General features: G+C 34.8%; 2 protein-coding genes across 5 annotated transcripts in view; one reads left to right on the top strand and one right to left on the bottom strand.

The window, feature by feature from the left end:
- LOC115708090 (uncharacterized) overlaps positions 1 to 21,201 on the top strand; it is a 32,729-nt gene that overhangs the window by 6,896 nt on the left and 4,632 nt on the right. For all 4 annotated transcript variants that reach the window (XM_030636276.2, XM_061118850.1, XM_061118856.1 and 1 more), the window contains one exon: positions 379 to 625. In XM_030636276.2, coding sequence (XP_030492136.2) covers positions 379 to 625 — 247 coding nt within the window. The remainder of the gene's footprint in view (positions 1 to 378; positions 626 to 21,201) is intronic.
- On the bottom strand, positions 11,881 to 13,212 carry LOC115708092 (glycerophosphodiester phosphodiesterase GDPD2-like). Its single transcript, XM_030636279.2, has 5 exons — positions 13,024 to 13,212; positions 12,529 to 12,906; positions 12,220 to 12,416; positions 12,037 to 12,116; positions 11,881 to 11,996 (listed from the first exon to the last, which is right to left on the bottom strand). Exons 1-5 carry the CDS (start codon positions 13,048 to 13,050, stop codon positions 11,881 to 11,883), a joined length of 798 nt encoding a protein of 265 aa, XP_030492139.2. The 5' UTR covers positions 13,051 to 13,212.

Here is a 21,201-nt window from a genome sequence, read left to right as displayed (position 1 = left end):
GCTCTTTTCCACGCTAGAATCTATACTTCAACTAGAGCAGAGTTTACTTTCCACTTCGGAAGGACGACGGCTAGATTCAGCTATATAACTTTTGAGAAATAACAAAGTCTTGTCTACTTGTGCATTGTATTTTTAATTTGTGTTGTCCATGGCTTAATTATGGTCTTGTTTACAGTTCACTTTCAGAGTTTGGTGTTCTTGTTTAATTTTATATGCTCTTTTCCACGCTAGAATCTATACTTCAACTAGAGCAGAGTTTACTTTCCACTTCGAAAGGACGACGGCTAGATTCAGCTATATAACTTTTGAGAAATAACAAAGTCTGCATTGTATTTTTAATTTGTGTTGTCCATGGCTTAATTATGTTCTTGTTTACAGTTCACTTTCAGAGTTTGGTGTTCTTGGATTTGAGCTGGGTTACTCTATGGAAAATCCGAACTCATTGGTTCTCTGGGAAGCACAGTTTGGTGATTTTGCCAATGGGGCTCAAGTTATATATGATCAGTTTGTGAGCAGTGGAGAGGCTAAGTGGTTACGTCAGACTGGACTTGTAGTGCTGCTTCCTCATGGTTATGATGGCCAGGGACCTGAACATTCTAGTGCAAGATTAGAGCGTTATCTTCAGGTATTTGAACTGTTATACTTTTTCTTTTCAATAAAAGATTCTCGTATTAGGAAAAAAAAAAGAATCTCGTATTAGTTATGCATTTTATAAATTTTAGTTTGTTTTTTGCTTTCCCATTACCTATGTGTCTTTCTGTTTTTTTTATTAAACCACTTTAGTGGACAAAAAATAAAAGGCAACGAAGGAGAGGGAATTCATCAATAAAACTCATTGTCTATCTTAAAAGCATGCAAAGATGCATTAGGAAAACTAGACAATAAAACTCTAAAGAAAGCACTAAAGAGTAAAGTGCTCAATTGTTTGATCTCTCCCACCAAAATAATACCTGCAAAATATTGAAAATGATGGATTAGTATGGCATCTTTAAGATATATGAAATTTCATATTAGAAGAAACATTCTCCCAATTGTATAAAGAGTAATTTATAACTTATATATCTGTGAAGTATCAAGACTATGAACAACCAAAACTGTAAAAAAATTTCTTCCACCTCCATCAACAACAACCTAACTTGGATAAGTAATTTTCTTTTAACAAAATTAACTTAAAATTGTGTTGGAGGTCTTAGTATCTAAGTAAGCCTATAATTAGCCACAATAATTATATAAAAAACTTATTATATGACTCATTAAGTGTAAAATAACTGACAAAAAATTAAAAGAATCAACAATTTTCATACAACCTTCTCATTAATAGAAAATTCTTAGTGTTGAGAGACTCCTACATTTTACAAAACTCTAATAAGAGAGGACTATGAAATTAATAAGAAGAATTGAAGTAGTAAAGAATATTATTAAAAAATTAATAGGAATAGTTTAAAATTTAGAATAAATAATTTAAAATATTAAATTTTTAAATAACCACAACAACATATATGATTTGAAAAGGGTCTGTTTGCAAAAATCTATATACATAACCTACTAATATTTAATATTAAATCTAGTATTATATTTTTATTTTCTTAAAATCAAAATTTATGGAAATTTTTTTTAAAAAAAAAATTAGTATGTACGGTTTGTTTAGTTAGTACATACAATTTTTTTTCTTTTAAAAAAATTAAGATTTTGTATAGTTACTGTTTTAATTTTTATTTATTTTTAAAAAATATTGCTCTAAATTAGATATTTTCTTAGAAATATTATAATAAATGAGAATATATAGATGTTATTGGAGAAATATTTGTTTGAGGTTATTTTTAAAATTATTTTTTTTAGTCTTATTAGAGATAATTTTTAAGGTATCTTTATATATTAAAAGTGCCTATCTAACGGCATTTCTTGGTTTAACAGAATATACTTAAAAATAAAAGAATATTTTGTTAAATTTAACGATTAAGTTTGATCTCCCGTTAAAAAATAAACCCAATAATTAAACCAAAAAATTAAATAATCTTTTAAATAAACAATCTTTTAAATATTAATAATCTCTTTTTAAATTAAAAAAATCATCTTAGCCACATATCTCTCTAACAAACCTATCTTGGAGAATATTAATAATTTTTTTATTTATTTTTTAAAAAAGAAAAATATAGATAAAATATCTAGAAAAGATAATATAAAAGAAGATTGATTGTGTTGGCTTGTTTTCGAGATTGTATACTGTGAAATAGTTTTACAGCTATAATAAATACCGCCAGCCATGCATATAGATTTACAATAAAGGTTCCTCTCTCTTCGTCTTGAGAATTGTGCCCATGCTAACGAGGGGGTTCCATGGCCCTTCTGGCCATGGAAGGCACCAGAACCCCACTGGTTTTGGCTGGAAAAATCCTCTTGGTACTTCTGTGAATCAGAATATCCATAAGTACTGGAGTTTTCGAACTAAACACAAAGTGTTTATGTTAACTTTGACAAGTGATGGAGGGTCTGTCCGCGTATGTGAAAGAACTAGACTGTTCGGATATGAAGTTGCAGTAACTATAGATGCAGTGGACTGGATGGTTGTCACTTTGGAGGAGCTTTATCAAAAAACAGGGACACAAAGAGTCAATCTCAAGCGTTTTTTCAGAAACAGCACTATAAGTTGTCTACTGGAATGCTTTGCAAATGTTAAAGGGCAGTTTCTGAAAATTTCAGTGCTAAGAAACAACAAGTTTAAGATGATCATCGTACCAGAAGAAGACAAGGCGAAGGGCTGGTCAGAACTTAAAGAGTGTCTCAATGGGATTATTAAAAGAAAGACGAGAGGATCTATCGAACAAAGCAGCCAGGTCAAAGTCAATCCGAAGGCAGGGATGTCCACGACTCAGCGTTCTTGGGCCGATGTTGTGAAGCAGACGAGGGGACCTATGATGAATACTCAACACACCAGACCAAAGGAACAAGTTGAATGGAAAGACTTATACCCAGAAATTAACCCTGGATTCAAACCCAAGAATTTCTATCCAAGGAAAAGATTTGTTCAGCCGATTTTTTTTGAATACATGCGCTCCAAGGCTTTGTCCAAAGAGTGGAATTTGGCAATCATCCTCACTAGGAATAACACTCATGCATTATATTCTACAATCTATCTATAGAGACTATGAGCTGAGATGGTTAGCCAACTTTTTGATGATAGATGTATAATATGGTGTAAGAATGAGTTGGAAAGGGATGGGCTTATTAAGATGCATAGTATGAGAGTTCCTGGGGCTCAATCTTTGGTCACTTTTTTACCATGGAGTTGGGAAAATCAGAAGGATAATGTGAAGGTAGAATGCAGAGGGTCCTGGATTGGGATTCAAGGGCTGCCGCTGAATCTCTGGAACATGAAATCTTTCAGAAAGATTGGGGCAAGATGTGGTGGACTATTGGATGTTGACAAGGATACCGCTGAGGCTAGTTTCTTGTCTCACTTAAGACTTCAATTGATGGGTGATGACTTCGGATTCATTCCTGAAACCATATCTCTCAATCATGATAACATGAATCTCGAACTAAAGCTCTTTAAGCTTAATGACTTAAGTTACAGATTTCATGGATGTTTCAATACCTGTTGGTATCAAGACTTTGATCATGATAAGTGGCTTGGTGATGGGGAAACGAATACTGAAGAAGAAAAAGAAGATGGAGAAGACGGTAGGGATGAAGACGAAACGGTGGGGGAGGCAGGTAGTGATGAGAGACACGATGGGGTTGAGAGACTCAACCAATCGACTTGCTGGTCTCGAGATGTCGAGCAAGAGAAGGAGGTTGATGATGGTGCTGCGATTGAAGGAGTTGAGAAAGATGTTGCAGATGATGACGAGGCGGTGGGTGATCTCCCTACAGAATCGAGCTCTCCAGGGAGGTCACTATCGGTGCCGGAGAAGGCGGGATATGGGGGAAATCAGGCGATGGTGAAGGACGTAGCACAGCCTAGGGCTCTACACCCAAAAAAAACATTTTTGACTTGTGGAGATGGGTCGGCGGCCGAATCAAAAGATTGTATCCTAGGTCTCGATCCTTACGAAGCCTCTGAATTGTGCCATCGTGAGCAGGGGAAGGTGGTGAGTCTCCCTACTATATTTAACCGCCTATGGAGAAGTCTGAGGGTGCCACGCGTTCGGATAAATCTCAGCTTTGATGATTATATCAATTTAGATATAATTGATGGGAGTTCCAATAAGAACGTACTAGGAACAAGGGGGACGATTACTATTCAAAGGATATTAAAAAGATTGTGGAAAGACTTGAAGGCGCCACGTGTGCAATCTCATTTAATGCCAAGTAATTTTATTAATTTAAATTACATATGGCAGCTGTATGAAGAAGGAATTGTAAATAAAGTGGGTCTAGATAAATGGGATAGGAAAAGAGATGGACCCTCACCAAGCAGTATTATTAATGACACGTGTCATTTAAATGTCACTCAAGGATTAAAACAGGTGGACAAGGGTTTGTTGGGCTGGAGTAAAAATGAAATGAGGTTGGTGGTGGGCTGGAAGGATAATGGGCCAAAGAATTTAATTCTCAATAATAATAAGCTGGTGGGTAATTACACTATCCAACTTAATGGGATGTGGTATTACCAAAATGGCCCATACAAACTTATTTTGGACCATAAGAAGGAAGGAAGTGCTTTCTTAAATAATAAGATAATGGAATATCATTCTGAAGCACAACAGGGGAGACATAACAAGGAAAGTACAGCTCGAAAAGTGTCTTCTATTGATAAAATGGCAGTGTGCAATAAGAAAAATCCTGTACAAGTGATCAACGATTTCTTTGAAGGTATTTTGAGAAGTGTAAGGCCAAAGAAAAAGGAAGCTTTCACGGCTGCTATAATAAATTTCTGGGCAGATATCGAAGAGCAAATGAAAGATCCTTGGAAGTCGGTACTACACAATTCGAAAGAAACAGAATATGCAGAAAATAATAAATCAGGAAAAGAGCTGAAAACATATAGAAGGAAAAGAAGATCAAGAGGTATGGTGGGAAAGGAAGCTGTTAACAAGAACCTCGATAATTTCCAGTTGGAGGAATTGGGAGATGATGTCGATCCAATAGAGGAGGAGATTGGTGAATACTCTTCTGAGAGTGAAGCCTCCGAAGATGACTGCGAGGACTGCCTAGAAGCCCCTAGTGAAGAAAATGAAGACTTCTTGTGTGATATCAAAGAGTTATGGTGTGAGAATGAAATTATAGCAAGCAAGGAGTGTGGGGAACTAGGTGGAAAAGAGTTAAGTAAAGAAGAATCTTCCACAGCACCATGGGTAGAGATAATGGATACTATGGCTGAGATGGGAATGAATATCATTCCTAACGAGGGTGAAGGATCAGTTGGTGGGGCAAAAAAGGGTACAGCAACAAGAAAATGCAGGGAGTTGAAGAAGTTGGCTTTTAACATTAACTATGACAAAAGTTATAAAAAATCGGGGCTGGATAAACAAACATAATGAAGTTACTAACTTGGAATGTTAGAGGAAGTGGAGATAAGGAGAAAAGAAGGGCTATAAAGGCAACAATATGCCAACTCAATCCGGACATAGCAATTCTATAAGAAGTAAAAAAGGAAATGGTAGACAGAAATTTTGTGGGAAGTATTTGGAGGTCAAGATTCAAAGCATGGATACTTATCCCATCCATTGGGAGATCGGGTGGCACACTATTGATATGGGACACTAGGCGTATTACAGTTCTGGACTCTTTGGTGGGAGTGTTCTCGATTTCAGTTTTAATCAAAGCAGAAGGAAAAGAACCTTGGTGGTTCTCGGGTCTTTATGGTCCGTGCTCCTATAAAGCAAGAACCGAGTTTTGGGATGAGATGGCTGGCCTCAGTTCCCTTTGTGGGGAGAATTGGTGCCTTGGAGGGGATTTTAACGTAGTTAGAAGAGTTCAAGAGAAGTTGAATAGTAGTTCATGCACGAGGAGTATGAAGATGTTTGATGAACTAGTTAAGGAATTGAGATTGATTGACCCTAAACTCACCAATGGTAGATTCACGTGGTCAAATTTCAGAGAAAAACCAATCTGCAGCAGACTCGATAGATTCCTTTTCACTAACAAATGGAACATGGCTTTTCCTTATGTGCGTCAAGAAATGGCAGTCAGATTGGTTTCCGATCATAGCCCAATAATATTAGACTCAGAACCACCAAAATGGGGTCCTTGTCCATTCAGATTTGACAATCATTGGATGGAACACAAGTCTTTCTCCAAGCTCTTTGGACAATGGTGGTCAGAGGCAGAGGTGGCAGGTTGGCCTGGTACACAATTCATGAGCAAACTAAAGAAGGTACAAGAGAAGATCAAGACCTGGAGCAAATCTACTTTTGGAAACAATCGTATGGCAAAAATTGAGTTAGAAAGAAGGCTATCGGCTTTAGAGGAGTTAGAAGAGAGAAATGAGTGGAATGAAAACTTAGCTGAAGAAAGGAGAAATATAAAAAGACAATGGAAACAACTCGCCTTTGAGGAGGAAAGAAGTGTATGGCTGAAGTCAAAATGCAAATGGGCTAAGGAAGGAGATGCGCACTCTAGATATTTTCATAATATGCTGAGTGCAAGGAAGGCCCGGAACACAATATCCCGAATTGAGAGAGAAGATGGATCTGTGATTGATAAGGAAGAAGAGATAGTGAAAGAACTGATTGGCTTCTATACTAAACTTTATACCTCCGAAAGGAGGAAGGGGCTAGATGTGGAAGGAATCAATTGGGGGAAAATTTCGAATTGGTCAGCTACAGATCTAGAGAAACCTTTTGAAGAAGAAGAAATTAAAAGAGCTGTTTTTGATTGTGAAGGCAATAAAGCACCGGGACCTGATGGCTACAGTTTAGCCGTTTTCCAATCCAATTGGGATGTTGTAAAAGATGATTTATTCAAAGTTTTCAAAGCCTTTCAAGAGGAAGGAAGAATCCCAGGGAGCATTAACGAGACTTTCTTATGCTTAATCCCAAAAAAGATTGACAGTTGTAAGATCAAGGATTATAGGCCAATAAGTCTTATCACTAGTGTTTATAAAATAGTAGCTAAAGTTTTGGCTACTAGACTTCGATTAGTGATGGAAGACACGATTTCAGAGACTCAATCAGCTTTTGTACTTGGAAGACAAATATTGGATTCAGTACTAATAGCAAATGAAGCAGTAGAAGAGTACAGAAGCAGGAATAAAAAGGGATTAGTATTCAAAATTGACTTTGAAAAGGCCTATGATAGAGTTGAGTGGGAATTCCTCGATTTAGTACTCGAACACAAAGGTTTTGGTGAGACTTGGCGGAAGTGGATTATGGGATGTATCTCGTCTACTTCTTTCTCCATTTTTGTTAACGGAAAACCTAGGGGAAGAATCCGGGGTCTTAGGGGACTTAGGCAAGGCGATCCTCTTTCGCCTTTCCTATTTACCTTAGTGGCAGATATACTTGGAAGAATGATTGACAAAGCATTAGATTCAAGGAAGGTTTCTGGTTTCCTCATAGGGAAGGAGAAAGTGCAAGTTAGTCATCTACAGTATGCAGATGACACAATACTTTTTGCGGATGATGAGATGTCATTGAGAAATATGGTTGTGGTGGTCAATGCTTTTTGCTCCATCTCGGGTTTGAAAGTCAACATGAGCAAGAGTCAATTGCTAGGTATCTGCATGGAAGAGTCTGTGGTTGTTAGTTGCGCCTCGTCTATTGGGTGTGGGATAGGAGAATGGCCAATGAAATATCTTGGTATGCCTCTGGGGGGATCCCCGAATAGAATTGATTTTTGGAGACCAGTTTTGGAAAAGTGTGCTAAAAGGATGGATGGATGGAAATGCTCCTTCCTTTCGAGGGGGGGAAGACTAACTTTAATCCAATCAGTTCTCTCATCATTACCCATTTATTATCTTTCCATATTTAAAGCACCAAAGGTGGTGGTGCATTCGATTGAGAAGATGATGAGGGATTTTTTCTGGGAAGGAGGTGACCTCTCGGGAGGGGAACATTTGGTTGATTGGAAGGAAGTTTGTAGACCAAGAAAGGACGGGGGTTTGGGAATTGGCAACTTAGATATGAGGAATAAGAGCCTGTTGATGAAATGGTTGTGGAGATTCCCGTTGGAAACAGAATCGCTCTGGCATAGAGTTGTTAAAAGCCGTTATGGAATGTCGGAGAATCTTTGGGATACTAGAACGGGTGAGAGAATGACTTCTCGAGGACCTTGGAAAGGAATTGCATCATTTTACGGTGAATATTTAAACTTGGTGACCTTCAAGTTGGGAAATGGGAATCAAATTCGTTTTTGGGAAGATGTGTGGATTGGACAGAATACATTACTTAATTCCTACCCGGAGTTAGCCAACCTGGTTAGAACAAAGAATATGTGCATCAAAGATATGGCAATTGTGGAGGAAGGTGGATTCAGGGTGGTAAATTGGGACTTCAAATTCAGAAGAAACCTATTGGACAGGGAAGTTTCGAGTCTGATGGATCTGTTACAACAAGTGGAACATGTGAACTTGGTTGACTTATCAATTGACAGTAGGGGATGGAATCCAGAATATGGTGGCTCTTTCTCTTGTAAGTCCGCTTTCTCTTGCTTCACTTCAGATAATAGCTCAAGGAACCTAGAATGGACTAAAACCTTGTGGAAGAGTTGTGTACCAGCAAAAGTCAAAGTGTTTGGATGGTTAGTATTCTTGAGGAAAGCAAGTGTGCATGAAGTATTGCAAAAAAGAAGACCATACATGGCAATCTCTCCGGGATGGTGTGTGTGTTGCAAGTCTAGTTACGAATCAATTGAACATTTATTCTTAGAATGCACATATACGCGGAAATTTTGGTCGTTGTTGTTCAAAGAATTTTGCTTGGATTGGGTCTTACCTGGATTAGTCTCTGCTGTCCTAATAAGCAAACCAATGGGGAATAAAAGGAAAGTTAAATTGTGGAGGACTGCCATTTTGGCACTATTATGGGCAGTGTGGACAGAGAGAAATAGCAGACTCTTTGATGGACTGGAAAGACCTGTGGAGGATGTTTGGGAAAGAATCAAATTCTGGACTGTCACTTGGATCTTCAGAACGAAACATTTTGAAGATCTCTCCTTTTTAGACTTAAGCAGAGATTGGAGTGTGCTGTTGTAATAACCTTGGGTTCCTGTGACTGCTGTCACAAGCTTTCCTACAGCTTTTTGGTTTTCTTCAAACAAAAATTATTTGAATCATACTTAAACTCATGTAACCACGGTTTTCCTCCGCCACAAGTGAGGGTTTTCATTATTTATTGGATAGGGGCCAATCTGAGACATTGGCCTCTGTCTCCTTTTCAAAAAAAAAAAAAAATTGTGTTGGCTTAGACATTTTTGTGTTTGGGCTTAAAAAAATAATAAAAAAAAAGATGAAATGGGCTTAAAAGTGCCTATCGTCATTTCTTGGTTTAACAGAATATACTTAAAAATAAAAGAATATTCTGTTAAATTTAACGATTAGGTTTGATCTCCCGTTAAAAAATAAACCCAATAATTAAACCCAAAAAATTAAATAATCTTTTAAATAAACAATCTTTTAAATATTAATAATCTCTTTTTAAAGTAAAAAAATCATCTTAGCTACATATCTCTCTAACAAACCTATCTTGGAGAATATTAATAATTTTTTTATTTATTTTTTAAAAAAGAAAAATATAGATAAAATATCTAGAAAAGATAATATAAAAGAAGATTGATTGTGTTGGCTTAGACATTTTTGGGTTTGGGCTTAAAAAAATAATAAAAAAAAAGATGAAATGGGCTGTAATTAGTATTTACCTTATATGTTTGTGCTTATTTTTAGTTTTATTTTTAATTTTACCACCAAGAGGAGAAGGTTGAAAAATATTAGAATATGAAAATATTATTGGTGCTTATTAGTAATTTGCAAAGAATGTGAAAGTCTATAAATATATAGTTGTGTAACTATTATTAGATATGAAATGAGATAATAGAACTTTTTTCAATTAGAAGATTAATGTACATTTTACTATTAATAACATACATTATTATAACACAACTATGTTTTACTTACTAAATATACTGACACATATTTTATTTTTATAAAACAAATCGTTCAAATAATTATACTATTTTAATTATTAATTAAAATAAAAAACTAAAATATTAAATAAAACTAACACTGTGGCTTGGCACGTAACAATCACCTAGTATTATATATATATATTAATAATACTGTTTAAAGTCTTAAAAATTTTTTACCCTTAATTAGAAAATTTAATAAGACTTATTAATTTTCTTAGATAATGAAGTAAAGTTCACAATCCCTATTAACCATTATCGAATTTAAAAAAGTCTATTAATCGACAACAAAGTTCATTCCTATCACCAAAAAATTCTCTTTATTATTTATTTTGCTGGTAGCCTGATAGCGTAACAAATTTTTTAAATAATGAAGTATAAAGTCAACACATATAGTAAAGAAAATAGAAGATAGTTAGGTAAACAAAAAATTACAAACTCATATAGCCAATGAACAAAAAAAAACTAACGCTTTTGATTCTTACCTATACAACTTGTAAAGAAAATTATTATCCCTAAGCAAAAATGTTATTATATTTATATATGCATATATAGATACTAGCAAAAAGCAATGTGCGAGGCACGTATAGTAAATTTTATGTTAGTTTTTTCTATGTTATTTGAAAGTGATACGATTAAAAATTAAAGAAAAAATATTATTAGTTATTAGGTGAGATTATTATTATATGTATCTAAATATTATAGTTTATAATATTGTCAATTAAAAGTGAATATCGAATGCATTATATTAGTATTTAAGAAGGCTTAATGATTTAAATATGTTCTTAAGTTAATCCAAAAATAAACTAAAAATTGATGTTCCAATAATTAAAGAAATATTACTTAAATGGGGGTAAGATAAAAAGAAAATTAAAAATCAATCTCTAAATTGTTGATAATTGAAGATAGCATTAGTCTTAAAATTGTAGATAAGAAAACTAATGATAGTCATCAATCTCTGTTATATATATTGGAATGAAAAAAGACAGAGAAGAGATGATAAATAGGTTTTGGGTTGATGACATATATTATTATTCTCAACTAGCTATGATATAAATTAGAATAAGAATGTCCAAATTATAATAGGAAAAGGAATACATAGATATTTAATTTTTAAATTCTTTATGGCGAACTAAATAATAAATAAAAAAAAGATAAAAAATAAAACAAAAGCTAAATAACAAAAAAAAATAATAAATAAAAAAAAGATAAAAAATAAAATAGGAGCTCGTATCATTTTAATTTGCCCTGCACCCAAAAATTGGCTAGTGATTTTTGCACCCAAAAAAATTTCGTATCATTGTCACAAATTGGCTAGTGATTTTTGCACCCAAAAAAATTTCACCAGTAACGATCTTCTTCTGTTACTAGTATTTTTTATTATTATTATTATTAAAAAACATTATCATAATTTTTCGAAAAGTACGTATCATGTACATAATACAATTCATACACTACATATTCCTAAAAACATTAACTTAAAATCCGTAAAAATGAAAGTGCCACGCGACCAATATATTCTTTGACATATACTCTGTATTTTTTAAGAATGATTTAAAAGAAAATAATAAAGATGAAATCATTAATGACATAAGAGCAAAGTAAAACCAAAAACAAAATAGTATTCAAAAGAAAAATAAGAAGTTAGCAACACATAACTTTTATGTATAGATTTAATAGAGGAAACTGACTACGATAAATTTATGTACATCATTACGAGTATATTGGCGTGTCAAACTCCTCTAATCCAACTCTCTTTTCACCACAAAACAAAGTGGAACAATATAAGTAAAAAAAACAAAAGGTTAAAATATTGTATTAAATCTGTATCAACTGAGGGATGAGCTTCAAGAGAAAAGAAAGCTCTTTCTGAGAAAATTGTGGCTTTGTTTTGAGCTTTATGTTCTCATCATCACCTTGAGAAAGGCTCTCTTCTTCAATGTTATTTGTTGTTGGTTTCATTAAATCAAAGACTAATTTCTTGTACCAAATCTACAATCACTCCATCTATTCCCATTAGGTGTTGAATGTACACAGCTTCATCACTTACATTACTGCATTAATACATCAAATAAAAAGAAAAGGTTAATATATAGTTACCAATTAGAACAAAAGTCAAGATATTTGATGTAGAAAAATTAGACTATAGACTCTTACTTTAATTTTCCATATGTTAGGAGTGAAAGATTATGGTCCTTGATTTTGGGCACAGCCCCTGGATTTCTGAAAACCCCTTTAACTTCTGAGACAATCCCATTTAAACCACCTTCCAAGCACAATTTCATGGCTTCTTCTAAGGAATTTCTCCTAACATCAAGGAAAATCTCAGTTCCTCCATTGGTCAAAAAATAGACCTGAAATATTACAAAAAGATAATTAGTAAATTCTAAAACATCCCCACTTTACAAAACTAAACAAAAACAAAAACCTATGTTTTAATTTTCAAAAATATGATTTTATTTTTACTGGATATTTGTCTTGTAATTTCTTGACCAAAAGAACTGCATCAGGTTGGAAACTTGAGAAGATTATAGATCTGTCTTTGGCATAGCCAAAAACCACATCTAAAATAGCTTGAAGAACATGAATAAGATAGTCTTGTTGATACAAAACACTGTCATCAAATTTCAATTCTATGTTAAACCCCAAAGCTGGTTCCACTTGTTCAAAAGCTTCTTGGAGTGTACAAAGAGAGTCATCAGTTTCAACATTCCACTCTGTAATATTCCCATCTTTGCTTTTCCTAAGCAAAGGTTTCCCTTCTTTTCCAACCTCTTTTTGAGGCCCATAACATAGAAACTCAGACAGACTCAGCTCAGTAACTCTCTTCTCCATAACAATACCCTGTAGATAAAAAAAAAACACCAACAAACCCCAGTTGATAAAAATCCAAACTTTTTACCAAAATTCAAACAATTACCACCATCATTGGTATTTTTGCAAAAAAAAAATAAAACTTACATCTTCTCTGCTCGATTCGATACCCATCTTTGTGGCTTTCCAACAAAGCCGGTAAATGTGTTTTGCTTTATAGATAAATATCAGTTCAAATTTAAATATTTAATTCAAATATTTAATTTAGGATATTTATTATTATTTTATTATAGATAAATAATATTTTATTATTTTATTAAATAAAAATTAAAAGTCATCCATAAAATTCTCAAAAACCAAGAATTTCAGTTATATATCTATACTTTATATAGAATAGATATAGAGTCATCCAAATAATTTCCAAGTTAAACAAAAAGAGAAAATAATAATTAAAAAAACCACATAAATAGTTAATATGCAATGATAAAAATTCCTTAAATGAAACTTAGAATCCCGCCAATAAATATAGGAATAGATAATGCATTGATATGCTATAAATGAAACCAAATATATATGACAATAGGCAATAGAGAAAGCGCTATAGAAAAATAAATAACAAAGTAATACACATACATGTGAATCCCTCTAGCATCACTTTTGGGAGAGCTTCCTTCTTTTTTGGACGAAAAGAGCTTTCTCTTTTGTTTTCACTCAAGCATGAGATTTGGTAGTGAGATAGATTATATATTATAGATATTTTTTAACACTTCCACATTACTATTAATAATCATTAATTTGAAATCTTAGAAAAAATAGAAAATTAATAATCATTAATTTAAAATATTAGAAAAAATATAAAATTGAAGAATTTATGGTATAAGTATATGAATATTATTTATTAAAAAAATATAAAAATAAGAGAATTAAGGAGATAATATAAAAAAGAATTAACAAATAAAAAGCTTGATATATGCTGACATAGAACAAATATTAAAAAAAGTAAATATTGGGAATTGATTCCTTAACCTTATGGCTTAAAATAATTTTTTCTTCTATAATTTTGGGGCCGGAGTGTTTGGAGACCGAGGCGCAAAGAAAGAGAGAGTTAGCTTCAATTGTAAACACAAATCAATACTAAGGAAAGTGATTTGAACACAAATATAGAAGTATAAACACAAATAAATGCTTAAGGATATTCATGTAAATATGAATTTGAATGAAAGAAATATAAAATTAATACTAAGAAAAGAGATTCGAAAAAACAAATATAGAAGTAAAACGATGTTGCCATAAAAGAGATAAATTGGTAGAAAGAGAGTAAGGGAGAGTGGTTGATAAAGAAATAAAATTTGGAATAGGTTGATAAATATACATTAAACAATGTCATACAAAGAAAATAGAAAAGAATCGTAGAGAGAGATGAAGAGAAGGAAGAGTGTGGCTTGTATATAAAAGATATATAATAATAAAATTTGAGTTATTGAGAATTGAGATTTAGAATATAATTAACTTGATATATATATATACATTGAATATATTTGGTTAAGGATATTTTAGATAATTTTCTAAAACTAACAAATATATTTTATTGATAAATAAATAAATATTTTAGTAGTTTTTTTTAATTAATTAATCAATAAAAATTACTCTTTAAATTTTCTTTTATTAATTAAGCAATAAAAGATTAAAAAATGAGAGAATTAAGGAGAGAATAATTAGAAGTGTTTAGAGTGATTTTAGAGTGTCACGTCACTGCCTCATACTTCTCCTATATATATAGATATATAGATATATAGATCCACGTCACCGCCAGATACTTCTCTTTTATATATATAGATATAGATAGATATAGATAGATAGATTATTAATTAATTTTTTGTAATTTATTATTAAATAAGAATCTTTTAGTAATTTTTTTTGCCCTTAAATTATTAAAATTTTTATAGCAAAATTCTTTATAATTTAAAATTATATACATATAATTTCATAATTAAAATTTTATTATACTTATAACTTTAATTTAAAATTATTACACTTAATTATTTAGTTTTTTTATTTAAATATTTAAAAAGTAAAAAATGAAATAGGTTGAATATATTTTAAAAAAAAGATGGAGAAAAAAAAAATGGCTAAGCTCCTCCTTTTTTTTTTTGGATAAGGAGTCATTTACTCAAAAAAAAAAAAACAAAACTAGAGTCAAAAAACAAAGTCAAGCTCCTCCAGAAAACGAAGAACCTCAAACTCGAATAAAAAAACTCATACTTAGTTCTTCTAGTCATAAAAAATAATTTAATATCATTTAAAAATAATTAATTACTTCAAAAATTTATTATACAAAAAGAGAATTTTAATTTGTGTAAAAAGAAGTCTAATTTTCGTAAAAAAAAATTCATTATAAATATTATAATTAAATGGCTTAACTGTTCTCTAAAAAAAGACTTAACTGTTAAAATAATTATAACATGGATTTATATAAAAAATTATTTATAATTATTAATTGCTAAAAGAGATCTTGTTAAATACTTAATTATTTTAAGAAATTTATTCTCTTTTCTAGTGAAAGCCCAGTTTTAAAAGGTTTATGAATTTAAATTAGGGGATTCTTTTTTTTTTTTTCTCTCTCCTCTAATTATGCTCTCTTCTCTCTCCTCTTTCTGAGAAGTGTGCCCATGCATACGAGGGGGATCCATGGCCCTTCTGGTCATGGTCGTCACCAAAACCCCACTGGTTTTGGGAAGAAACATGGCCACTACCCTACTGGTCTTGGCTGGAAAAATTTTCCTGGTCCTTCTGTGGCCAAAAAATTCCAAAAATATTGGAGTTTTCAAACTAAGCATAAAGTGTTTATGGTTACACTGTCGTACGATGGGGGAGCAGTTCGTATTTGCGAAAGAACAAGATTGTTTGGATACGAAGTTACCGTAACCATTGACGCAGCAGATTGGATTATTGACACTTTGGAGGAGATTCAACAGAAATCAGGGGCACAAAGAGTCAATCTTAAACGATCCTTCCGTAATAGTGTTGCAAGCTGCCTCATGGAATGCTATGCCAATAACAAAAGTTCTTTCCTGAAAATCTCTGTGCTGAAGGAAAACAAACTTAAGATGATCATTGTGCCTAAAGAAGAGGGTGCGAAGGGCTGGTTAGAGCTAAAGAATTGTCTCAGTGGGGTTGTAAAGAGGCCGGTGACAGTATCAAAGGACCGGAGTAGCAGTCACAGAGAAGAGCAGAAGGCGTGGGAGCCTACAACCATTCAATCTTGGACTCAGCAGAAAGCAGAGACAAACAATGGAAGAACATTGAATCAGCGATCGTGGGCGAATGTAGTGAAGGAGCCGTGGAAAACAACGACCAAACAGAACATTCAGGTGGAGAATGCTAAGGCAAAAAAGTTTGTATCTGCTAAAAAGTTTGGCCGCAGGAAAGGAGATATTGAGTGGAGGGAATTATTCCCAGCCATCAATCCTAGCTTCAAACCAAAAAATCCTTATCCAGAGAAGAGATTTCACCAACCAAAGTTTTATGAATACATGAGATCGAGGGCGCAAATCAGAAATTGGGAGTTGGCCACTATCCTTATCCGAGACAACAGCCATGCATCCTGGAGTGTCATATTCTATAATCTCTCTAGGGAGTTAGGGAGAAAATTGGTGGTTAGTCAATTATTTGATGACAGATGTATAGTTTGGTGTAAGGACAAGATGGATAGAGATGAATTAATCAAAACTCAAAATATGAGTGTTCCAGGGGCACAAACTGTAGTGTCTTTTCATCCATGGAGTTGGGAGTCACAAAAGGAAAATATTAAAGTGGAGTGTAGGGATTCCTGGATTGGAATACAAGGTTTGCCTCTGAACTTTTGGCATATGAAGATTTTCAGAAAAATTGGTGATTGTTGTGGTGGTCTCTTGGATGTGGATAAAGACACGGCTGAAGCAAGCATGCTCTCGCATATGAGACTTCAGTTGAGGGGTGATGATTCTGGTTTTGTACCAGAATATGTGGTCTTAGAGCACGATGGTAAACGGGTGGAATTGAAAATGTTCAAACTTAATGATTTAAATTATAGGTTTCATGGATATTTTGGTACTTGTTGGTATCAAGATTTTGATCACAACAAGGTGTTTGGGGATGGTAATGTGCCTGCGGTAGAGGGAAAAAATGGAGTAAATGGAGTGGCGGTAGTTGAAAAGGTTGGAGATGGTAGGGATGAAGAAGAAATATTGGCAGCGGCTGGCAGTGTTGAGATTCATGGTGGAGCCGAGCCTGATGTTCACCAAGAGGCTGAGAACTGGGTCGTGAATGAAGATGAGAGCAAGAGAGAATCTGCAACAACTTTTTTAGAAAAAATAGGGGAGTCGGAATCGGAGAACTCAGTAGCTTTGGGGATCATGGTGGCCGGAGCTCATTCAGGGAAGCTTTTAATGGGCAGAGACGATTTTGAGACTATCGAGACTGATTTTCATGCGCAGATTAATGGTGTGGACGCGGTTGGTATTTTCAAAAAGAAATCACAAGAATCTAGGGGAATGATAACTATTCATAGTATTTTTAGGAGGTTGGTGAGGGATTTAGAAGGGCCACGTGTCAGGCTGTCCACACCTAGCACTTTTATTAATTTAAAGTACATGTGGCAGCTATATGAAGATGATATCTTTATTAAATTGGGCCAGAATAGTATTGTAACTGAGGTGGGCCGAATCAATGCTAGGGAGAGGCCCAAGATTAATTATTTGGAGGGGGTAGGGCCAAAGGAAGGATTCGGACAGCTTGTTAGTGGGCCGGTTGGTGTGGCTGTCCCTTTATTGGGTTTGGAGGTGCTGAGCAGTGACATGGGTCACCTTAATTACAGACATTTGGGCCCATATACAATATTACTGGAAAAAAGGACAGTTCGGGTGCCCTTAGCAGATCAATCAACGGCTGTCTTGAATGAGTTAAATGCGATTTTTGAAGGCATTCTCAAGAAAGTAAGACCGAAGAGAAGAGAGGATTTTAAAAATGCAACTATTAATTTATGGGAAGATTTCATGGCTACAGGAAGACTTATTTCAAACTCAGTATTACAAGAATCAGAAAAAGTTTTACTTGGGGAGGAAATTATTAGCAAAAAAATGCTGAAAGTATACATTAGAAAACGAAAATTCATTTCTCCTGGCAGCGTTGATGTAATGGAGCAGATAGGTGGGGAAGATCACCTTGAGGAGTTGGACAAGGATGAAGAACTAAGTGTGGAAGCAATTAACAAAATCAGCTCAGAAGATGACAATTCGGAAGACGAAGATGGTTCTTGTACTGAAGAGGAAGACGAAGAAGAAGATGTAGAAGAAGATGAAGAAGTAGCAGAAGAAAATGAAGATATTTTATGTCATATCAAGGAGCTTTGGCAAGAGGAGGATGGAGCTAAAGGTGATTCAGCGCCTCATGAACTAGTTACAGAGCAAGCTAGAATGGAAGTGGCCGATCCAGACGAGAGAGATAATGTGTTGTTTTCTGAATCGGAGCTAGTTGAATCCATGGCAGAATTGGGCATGAATCTAATACTTAAAGAGAAGGAAGAGAATCAAAAGAATCAGTGTTCCAAAGGTGGAAGGAAGAGCAATAGAGAGCTTAAAAATTTGACCTTTAACATAAATTATGAGAAAGGTCAAAAATCAGAGGGGCTTCCAAAAAGATCAATATGAGAATTCTAACTTGGAATGTTAGAGGAAGTGGAGACAAGATGAAGCGAAAGGCAATCAAGGCTACAATCAGTAAGGTGAATCCGGATTTGGTGGTGTTACAAGAAGTGAAGAAGGCATTTGTTGACAGAAAGTTCATTGGCAGTATCTGGAGATCCCGGTTTAAAGCATGGATTTTGATGCCTGCCATAGGAAGATCAGGAGGTACGTTGGTAGTATGGGATACTAGAAGTATCAATGTGTTGGAGTCCATGGTCGGTGAGTTTTCCATTTCAGTATTAATTGAAGCAGAAGGTCGAAGACCGTGGTGGTTCTCAGGGGTCTACGGACCATGTTCATATAAGGAGAGGTCAGTATTTTGGGATGAGATGGCGGGTCTAAGTGCAATTTGTGGTGATATGTGGTGTTTAGGAGGGGATTTTAATGTGGTGAGGAGAGTGCAAGAGAAACTTAATAGTAAATCTTGGACTAAGAGTATGAAGATGTTTGATTAATTGGTGCGAGAATTGAAGTTAATGGATCCGCAGTTGAATAATGGAAAATTTACTTGGTCGAATTTTCGAAACAAGCCTATTTGCTGCAGGCTGGATAGATTTTTATTCACCAATAGCTGGAGTAATGCGTTCACTTTTGTGAGACAAGAGATGTTGGTCAGGATTGTTTCGGACCATAGTCCAGTTGTACTTGATTCTAATCCCCCTTCCTGGGGTCCTAGCCCTTTTCGCTTTGATAATCAATGGCTAGAGCACAGTACGTTCTCCAAGAATTTTGAGAGTTGGTGGCAGAAGGCTGAAGGAGCTGGTTGGGAGGGCACTAAGTTTATGAGTAAATTGAGGGAAGTCAAAGGCAACATTAAGGAATGGAGCAAAAAGATATACGGTAATAAACACTTGACAAAAATTGCAATGGAAAGAAGACTGATGAAGCTAGACAATTTGGAAGCCTCTGATGAGTGGAACCAATCATTAATGGAGGAAAGAAGGGCAATCAAAAAAGAATGGCAGCAATTGGTCTTCGAAGAGGAAAGAGCTGTATGGTTGAAATCAAAATGCAAGTGGGCTATGGAAGGCGATGCAAATTCAAGATTCTTTCATAACCTGCTGAATGCAAGGAAATCCAGGAACACAATATCACGACTTGAGAGAGAAGATGGATCAATTATTGAGGAGAAGGAAGAAATAGTCAAGGAGATAACTTCTTTTTTCTCAAGTTTGTATACTTCTGAAAGAAGAGTGGGTAGGAGTATTGAAGGAATTGATTGGCATGCAATACCAGATGACTCCGCCAGGCATTTAGAAAGACCGTTTGATGAAAGCGAAGTCAGAGAGGCAGTTTTCAGCTGTGAATGTAGTAAAGCACCGGGGCCGGATGGTTTCAGTTTGGCTTTGTTTCAGTCTCAGTGGGAGGTAATCAAAGAAGATTTGATGAAAGTGGTTAAGTCGTTCGAAAGAGATGGTATTATTCAAGGAAGCATCAACGAAACATTCATTTGCTTAATTCCTAAGAAGCTTGGTAGTTGCAGGGTTAGAGATTTCAGACCAATCAGTCTGATAACAAGCGTTTATAAGGTTATTGCTAAGATGCTCTCTATCAGACTTAGGGGCGTTTTGAGTGAGACTATCCTTGAAACTCAGTCGGCCTTTGTTGAGGGTCGACAAATACTGGACTTAGTTCTTATCGCTAACGAGACAGTAGAAGACTACAGGAGTAGAGGTCGAAGCGGTTTGGTCTTCAAAATTGATTTTGAAAAAGCTTATGACCGAGTCGAATGGGAATTCGTGGACTTAGTCTTGTGCAAGAAAGGTTTTGGAGAAATTTGGAGGAAGTGGATCAAAGGGTGTATATCATCTACCTCATTTTCAGTCTTCGTCAATGGAGCACCAAGGGGAAAGTTTTCTGGGTCGCGAGGACTCAGACAAGGTGACCCACTTTCGCCCTTCCTATTTACCCTAGTTGCAGATGTGCTGGGGAGAATGACGAATAAGGCTGTCAGCTCAGGCAATATCTCTGGATTCTTGGTAGGAAAGGAGAGAGTCCAAGTTAGTCACCTTCAGTTCGCAGATGATACGCTATTCTTTGTTGAGAATGAACAATCGTTACACAAGCTGTTGAGGGTAGTAGAAGCATTTTGTGCTTTATCTGGATTAAAGATTAACTTGAGCAAAAGCCAATTGTTGGGAATTTGTACGAATGAGGAAATGGTTTCAAGGAGGAGGATTGGATGTGAAGTAGGAAGTTGGCCATTGCAATATTTGGGGCTGCCCTTGGGGGGTTCGCCTAGGGAATGGAGTTTTTGGGAACCAGTTCTGGACAAGTGCGCCAATAGACTCGATGGATGGAAATGTGCATTTTTATCTAAAGGGGGTAGGCTGACTCTCATTCAGTCAGTTCTATCTTCCCTTCCTTTATATTTCCTTTCATTATTTAAAGCACCTAAGTCAGTAATTAAAGCATTGGAGAAGATGATGAGAGATTTTTTGTGGGAAGGCAGTGAGTCAACAGGCGGGGAGCATTTAGTGGCTTGGGATGAGGTTTGTAGGCCTCGACATGAGGGAGGCCTAGGAATTGGGAGGTTAGAATTAAGAAACAAAAGTTTGCTTATGAAGTGGTTGTGGAGATTTCCCTTAGAGCAAAACTCGTT

The sequence above is a fragment of the Cannabis sativa genome, chromosome 1 (assembly GCF_029168945.1).
Source record: "Cannabis sativa cultivar Pink pepper isolate KNU-18-1 chromosome 1, ASM2916894v1, whole genome shotgun sequence".
Classification (NCBI taxonomy): Eukaryota; Viridiplantae; Streptophyta; class Magnoliopsida; order Rosales; family Cannabaceae; genus Cannabis; species Cannabis sativa.
Note: the sequence above shows the minus strand (reverse complement) of the source record. Positions and strands in the feature narration are given on the sequence as shown.

What these genes read in the sequence shown, in the direction of transcription:
- LOC115708092 (XM_030636279.2), bottom strand. Translation starts at nt 13,050, where the DNA reads ATGGGTATCGAATCGAGCAGAGAAGAT. An exon ending in AATTACAAGACAAATATCCA is followed by an intron (nt 12,417 to 12,528) that starts GTAAAAATAAAA and finishes GTAATATTTCAG; the next exon opens with GTCTATTTTTTGACCAATGG. An exon ending in CTAACATATGGAAAATTAAA is followed by an intron (nt 12,117 to 12,219) that starts GTAAGAGTCTAT and finishes GTATTAATGCAG; the next exon opens with TAATGTAAGTGATGAAGCTG.